The 7,213-nt window shown below is 32.2% G+C and overlaps 1 protein-coding gene across 4 annotated transcripts; it reads right to left on the reverse strand.

Moving 5' to 3' along the window:
• Positions 1-828: 828 nt before the first annotated feature.
• Positions 829-6,289, reverse strand: LOC126847162 (ribosomal protein S6 kinase 2 beta). 4 transcript variants are annotated; one of them, XM_050587259.1, is made up of 15 exons: positions 5,865-6,289; positions 4,393-4,680; positions 4,246-4,327; positions 3,957-4,117; positions 3,771-3,877; positions 3,525-3,702; positions 3,291-3,456; positions 3,053-3,208; positions 2,828-2,982; positions 2,557-2,679; positions 2,408-2,497; positions 2,180-2,338; positions 1,793-2,031; positions 1,610-1,727; positions 829-1,516 (listed from the first exon to the last, which is right to left on the reverse strand). In XM_050587259.1, the coding sequence occupies exons 1-15, from the start codon at positions 5,931-5,933 to the stop codon at positions 1,265-1,267; spliced, it is 2,343 nt and encodes a 780-aa protein (XP_050443216.1). In that variant the 5' UTR covers positions 5,934-6,289; the 3' UTR covers positions 829-1,264. The 4 variants fall into 4 exon arrangements, with proteins under 4 accessions (XP_050443216.1, XP_050443220.1, XP_050443218.1 ...); XM_050587263.1 differs by lacking the exon at positions 5,865-6,289 and adding an exon at positions 5,401-5,421; XM_050587261.1 differs by lacking the exon at positions 5,865-6,289 and adding an exon at positions 5,028-5,156.
• Between the last annotated feature and the right edge of the window lie 924 nt (positions 6,290-7,213).

Here is a 7,213-nt window from a genome sequence, read left to right on the forward strand (position 1 = left end):
TAAAAATGTATTTAAATTAAATGAAACTTTGTCGTTAAATTATAGTATCACCTGTGTCGGTCTTAATTTTTTTTTATTGTTATAATTATTATATAATTTATTGTCTCTGGGAAACTGTATTTTTATACATTCTAAACACCTTATGTTTTTCGGTTGCCGGGTTTGTAGTAACTTTTATTGAATAAATCAACATCATAATAATATCATCACAAGTACATAAATCATCAACTCTATTATTTTTACTTAATACATTCATCTCAATACACTTGGAATACATGACAAAAGCGTTACAAGACGATTTCGATGGAGAAAACGACGACACTACGTACTTCTTCGGTCCTAACAGTTCTACCGCATGGGAAGTCGCGGAAACCCCGAAACCGACTGAGGCCAAACAAGTTGATTACGAAGAGAAGACCATTAGAATCCAAGAAATGCAAGTCGAAGAACGATTGACAAATGAGGTCCAACAATCGGCTACCACATCTAGTAGTAGTAGCAGTCGGCTGTGGCCGAAGAGACTACGCAGTCAAGCATCAAAAACTACCGAAAGCTTTAGAAAGTTCACGAAAAAATTTCACAAGACCATCACCCGTTGACCAAAAACAAATAATCTATTAAAGTACACTCTTTTACTATACTGTGGTATTTTCTTTTTCTCAAACTAACATAACATTACAATAACATACCCAATTGGTAACAATAAAAATATAAAATACACAATTATAAATGTCATTGGAGTACGTAGGTATTGTTGAACAAATGGAAATACTGTCATTTTATTAAAATCATTGACTAAAAATATTATAAAATAAAAAAAAACGCCAATTAACACTTCAACACAACTTTATATTTTTATATAATTACAAATGAAGTTATATAAATACAATGATTTTATATATGCAAATATAAAATGTAATGTAACAATTATTTAAGGAATGTGCGATACTGCTTGTATAGTTCTATAATATTATATTTTAAGTCCATTATAGTTATATTGTCAATGATGTTTGCGGGCAGTTTTTCGCTGCACAAAAACAAGTATATTTATATTTAAATTTAATAAAGTAAGGACCGATAGAACAATTGGAAAAAAGAGAAAAAACGTTTTATACGTATTGTAATTTTAAATACAGTAATTTTCTAATTTAAAAAAAACGAAATTGAAACCTACACAAAAGATAAACATAGTAATGGAAAGAGAATAAAAAGGAATATAATCATATAATTATATGTTTTACAATTATTGTATTTTATTAGTTAATTATTTAGGACGCGACTTATGCCTTCTTTGTGCCAGTTGACTCAAAACTACTGGCCCTAAATTAGGTGTCGGCGGCGACTGACTGACGGCTCTGTATGTTGCTTCCATTGCTCCTTTTATCTTGTAAGACTCTTGCAATTGTATCTGATACGTAGGCAACTTATCTCTATTCATGATCCACGGACTGGACAGTATCTGACAAGCGGTTGGTCTTTGACGAGGATCTATATGCAGTAATTTTTTCACCAAATCCTATAATAGCACAGGTACATAATACACGGCGTTAAATTATAAACATATATTGGTTTAAAACTGGTCGAAAAAATTTAGAACAAATTGTGTTACCTTCGCTTCAGAAGATATCACCGTCCAGTTACCCGATTTTAAATCTAAATTACTATTGCCGATACGATGCAATATTTCCGTAGGAGTATCGTCAGGACCGCTGGCGAATGGCGTTTGTCTTGAGGGGCAAAAACACATATATTTTAATAAAATAACTTACTGTTAAGAGAAAACTCGACATACCCTGCTAAAAGTGTGTACAGCAACACGCCCAACGACCAGATATCGCAAGCAGCGTCGTAACCTTGACGTTTTAAGACTTCTGGTGCGACAAAGTTAGCAGTGTAGCAAGGAGTCATTAGAAGGCCATTTTCTGCACGCAACTGCTTGGCGAAACCGAAATCACATATTCGCAAAGCGTCTGGCGAAGCGCTGTCAGTCGCATATAGTATATTCGATGGTTTAAGATCTCTATGGACAACCTAAAACGTTTTTAAACAATTTTGCATACAATGAGATTAGCTCGAACGGATTGTAAATTTAGCTTAGACTTTGAAGCCAAGTAGATATTATTAATTTGACAAAGATTTGTTGTTTATTTTTTGAATAGTAATCAAGTTAAAAACTTACTCCGTTCTTATGTAAGTAACATATCGTAGAGGTAACAACTTGCATTATGGCACTAGCTTCTCTTTCGGAAAAGTATTTCAGCTTATGAAGTCTGTCGAGAAGCTCGCCGCCTCTCATGTACTCCATCACTAAGTAAACAGCCTTTTCATCTTCGTAAACCTAATAAAAACATTCGGTTATAAGGTTAACCGTACAAAACCAAATATTGGTTAAAAAAAGAAAACTTACGTCTCTTAAAGTAACTATATTGTTGTGATGTCCGTAGCGGAGAAGAATTTCGACTTCTTCTTGGCAGTCTTTTTTCGATTTATCAATTATCTAAAATATCATAATATTTATTGTTACTGAATGAATTGAATCCAATTAATTTCTATTACCTTGACGGCATACTCAATACGACTGGTTTTATGAACACATACTCTACACAAAGAGTAACTACCACGGCCAATTTCGTGTTTTATCTCATATTCGTCGGCTGCGTTTCTCTTATTATATGGTAACTAGACTCGTAATGAACACAAAATAAAATGTACTTAATAATAGTAATCAGAGTATATGGCTGGTTTAAACGGAGGATGTATTTCTTTACGATAGAGTTTTTCCCAGTTTATAGTTTTAAATAGTACTTAAAATAGCTGGGAATAATACCTTTGAATAAGGCTCAGTCAATTTAGCAGGTATGTTCATTACTTGTTGAACACCAACATTTTCTTCATCGTCTTCTCCCATCAAACACGGTGCGACAAAACTAAAACCTCGAAACAACTCGTGAGCGTTGGCACTTGGCGGAACACATGGAGAGTCTAAAAATGAATATGTAACGTCATTATTATTCTGCAATAATAACACATACATCATTTTAATAACAAAAACCTTTTGGAGTTTTGGATGTAAATTCACTATCGAAATAAAACGCATCATCTGCTCTACTGACGGCTGGTTTAAACGGAGGATGTATTTCTTTACGATAGAGTTTTTCCCAGTTTATAGATGCAAAAAACAAGTGATCCTTTAGCTCTTGTATGCCGGCTAAAACGTAATAAAATTATTTTTTATTTAAAATATGTATATTGTTATTGATTAAAACAAGTTATTAAAAATGTCCACTTACATGCTCCTAAACGGTTGCTCGGGTTTCTTTTGAAAAGAACGCGTAACAACGACTGAGCATCATTGGAAAGAAATTGAGGCATCCCAAGTTTGGCACGTAATATCTGAGCCATGGTCTCCTTTCGATTAGATCCTTGGAACGGCAAAGACCCGGTTAACATTTCATACTGTTTCGCAAACAACAGATTGTTACTTCAAATAAACATCACAACAAAATGTATTTTAGAGATTATACCATCAAAACACCAAAAGACCACCAATCCGCAACAAAAGAATGTCCTTTGCGATTAACTACTTCCGGAGCCATGTATTCGACAGTTCCACAAAACGAGTATGCTTTTTGATCATCCAAAGGCAATTTACTAAGGCCAAAATCTGTTAAGGATATGTGTCCGTCCGCGTCCAACAAAATACTAGAAAAAGAAAACATTGTTTTTCCACAAATTATCAAGTTTTATTAAATTTAAAGAAATAAATTTACTTTTCTGGTTTTAAATCTCTGTAGATAATGCCAAGACTGTGAATGTGATCAAGAGCTAAAGCTAGCTCGGCTAAGTAGAATTTAACGTCTTCTTCGGTAAACATTACCTGAAAATTAATTAACAATAATAACGAAAATTGAAGAGAGAAAAAAGAGATCACAGTAGAGAAGTTTGACATTACTTACCTCTTTGGAGAGCCTGGTAAATAGATCTCCCCCACGTAAAAAGTCCAATATGAGGTATAGTTTACCTTCAGTCTGAAATGCATAGTGTAAACGCACTATGAACGGATGCCGTACATCAACTAAAATGTTACGTTCCATTTTTGTTCTAATTCTGTCTCTAACTAGAAAACAATACAACTTGTAACTAACAAATAACTTAATTCAACGACATTGCCATTTAAAAATTAACATTAAAGTTGCTATATAATAAATAAGCTAGTATTAATAATAAATATAAGTACAAGAATACCTTTAAGAGTTGCTTTTTTTAATACTTTCATTGCATAAAGTGTTCCATTGTCCGGACCAACAATTTTCCTTACTAAGAACACCTAAAATCCAAACCAAAATTAATGTTTAAATTAAATATTGTAAAATAATAATAAATAGGTTATACTTTGCCGAATGACCCCTGCCCTAGAACTTTAAGCAACTCAAACTGAGAACGATCCGCTCTATCATGACCTTCTTTTATGAGTTCTTTCAGTTCAATTTCGTGACCATTATTGTCATCGGAATCGACATTGTTGTCATCGTCTTGGTCTTCATTGGCTTCATCTACAATTTCATCATCTTTAGCTCCTCTCGATAAGTTATTGCAAATTCCTGAGGAGTTAGGATGTCCGAATGGTATCGGTTTCGATTTTGAAGTACCAACAACCATATTGTTAGTATTCACTGAATTCTGAAACGGTATGGTAAACAACTTAAATAAATAATACAAACAGAAAGTGTTGGAAAAAATTAATTTTTTAATGTCAACTAATACTAGTTTATGGTCTCTTTTAGTAGTTAAAAGAAACCTAATAATGTATGAACCAGAGAAGCCATTTCGGTCATGCTTTTAACATTAGCGACATGTTACATAATAAGCAATGACTTGAGACACCCACGTCTTAGTGTCAGTACAACTCACAGATTCTAAGTATGTAGAGTTAGTAATAACCCAGGTTTTTACTTAAAAGAAATTACAATTGGGTATCTTGTAAAAATGAATTTATCTGAATTATATAAGCTGTTCTACCTAACTACCTTCCTCTTGGAATTGGTTGGTTTGGGACTCCATTCCCAAAATGAGCTTGCACGGCCATAATTCTAAATACGAGATATGCCTGGAGAATTAAACTGTATGTGATTTATATAAAAACTATAACTTATAAAATAGTTGAAACAGATTTAAATTATTTTTATTAAAATCATTAAAATTTGTCATCACTGCTAACAGATTATGAATCAGCTGATGCCTAGTTATAAAACTGTAAATCCTTATCATATTTCAATATTTAATTTTAAAAATTGGACAGTAAGAAAAGTAAAAAAAAAATTTGCTACAAAATTATTCTTAAGACTAATAACATCTTTTACTTGTCATTTTTATTTGTTGGGTATAACTAATAACACTCACATAAATGTTTAGTTACGACATCGGTGTCTACTGGCATTATTATTTTATATAAAATAAAAAAATTTAAATAGTCAGCCCTACTAACTTATGCTTGGTGCTATCAACTTATTGTATAATTTGTATTATAGGTTTTGATAGCTTGTGTACTTATATGTTACAAACGGATGTAGGTTCGGTTCTAGATAATGCGGCTGTCATTATATCATTAATTAAATCGGTAGGTACTTGAATAAAATTTCACAAGTGCACACTGATAATTCAGATTAAACTTTAATATACTAAACATTTTTACGGACACCAATGGTTTCACAAAATCAGTGGGTTGCAACTTGTACGTGTTTATTTCAACTGAGCATCACAAAACCGTAATGCCAAGCGATAATCACATTTTAACACTTGAATACAATACCATATTATTGTGGTCTATATGTTAAGTATACAAGACAAGAATAGTGCACACTCACCTCCGATTCCGACTGTAACGATACTCGTTTCCAAGGATCGACCGTATCCCCGAGACCGGCAAGTGGCATTACTCGACAATGAAGAGACAGTCAGCAAATGTGGAGCAAATTTCCAAGGTTTACCGTGTTTGTTGTTAACGACTGCAGTCGAGCAAACTATTAATAATCATAAGGTGGTACATAATATTCGCGAGTGGAGTGAACGACGGCGAACTCGTTTGTTGGCATATTTTGCGTTTCACACGTTAGTTACAGTGCAATATACAGGAAAAGAGTGTAAAGTGCTCTTCGAGGAAATGCAAATAAATAAAAAAATACTAGATAATTAATAAACTAGGTATCGTACATTTTTCTGTCGATCACCTATTAAGTATTATTTATGTAGGTACATAATAATATTACACAGTGAATAGTAATCTATAATAGCCACCAATACAAACGCAGTCTCAATGCGGATATGCAGATAAGGCGCGTTATCAAATAACAGGTGTTTTAAATGTACAGTGCGGCAAGGTCGAGCATAATAATTTATATGGCGTCCAATTTTGGTCTTAAATTAACAGAAAATGGCTTTTATTCGTAGAAAAAATTATTTAAATTAAAAATAATACCTTGAAGCTTAATATACAAAGTACCTACTCTTTTTTTCTAAAATATTGCCCATACAAAACTCCTTAAAAACAGACCGCATTTCAATCTGTTTAAGTATAAAATATTTACAACTTACCAATATCAAGGGGAGGTTATACCCAAGATTTATTAAGGAGTTTTAAAAATATTAATTTAAAGGTTAAACTGTGGTGTACTCTCTTTTGGTAGTAAATATATTTATCTTAACATAGACAAATGGGTTTTACTCGATCCATACAGTGGCTTTCGAAGGATAACAACAATTCTGAGACAATATAATATCCGATTTTGAAAATAATTAATAATATATGGATTCGTTGAGACGGTCTTAATATATACCTATACTTAATTAATCATTGGCTCTCAAATATTTTATTATTAGTTTAGTGTTTCAATTGAACAAGGTCGAAAAGGGAACCAGTTGTTATGTATAAGTAATACATATTGAGGAGCCTCTGCGATAGCATTTATTAAGCATTGTATGGTCAATTTTTCACTAAAACTTAACATTAAGCAAACATTTTTAAACATAATATATATGACCATAAAAAATATGGATCTATTTTGATGTTTGATTAAAAAATTTGTATTTTAATAACGCATGTATTATCTAGTTTTGTACAAAAACGTATATTTCTACTTCAAACTTAGGTACCTAAGAATACTTAGATTTAAATTTTGAAAAAAACATTTAGATTCTTTATAACATTTTCAAGCCA

Source organism: Adelges cooleyi, unplaced genomic scaffold (genome assembly GCF_023614345.1).
Source record: "Adelges cooleyi isolate 19-005CV unplaced genomic scaffold, UGA_ACOO_1.1 ACOO_flye_CR_arks_rails_tigmint_CR_PRNA_9, whole genome shotgun sequence".
Classification (NCBI taxonomy): Eukaryota; Metazoa; Arthropoda; class Insecta; order Hemiptera; family Adelgidae; genus Adelges; species Adelges cooleyi.

Excerpts from the sequence above, each read along its gene's own strand:
- LOC126847162 (XM_050587259.1), bottom strand. The coding sequence starts at position 5,933 with ATGCCACTTGCCGGTCTCGGGGATACGGTCGATCCTTGGAAACGAGTA. Across the intron at positions 4,681-5,864 it reads CGTTACAGTCGGAATCGGAG|AATTCAGTGAATACTAACAA; the intron begins GTGAGTGTGCAC and ends ATACCGTTTCAG. Across the intron at positions 4,328-4,392 it reads GGCAGGGGTCATTCGGCAAA|GTGTTCTTAGTAAGGAAAAT; the intron begins GTATAACCTATT and ends TTTGGATTTTAG.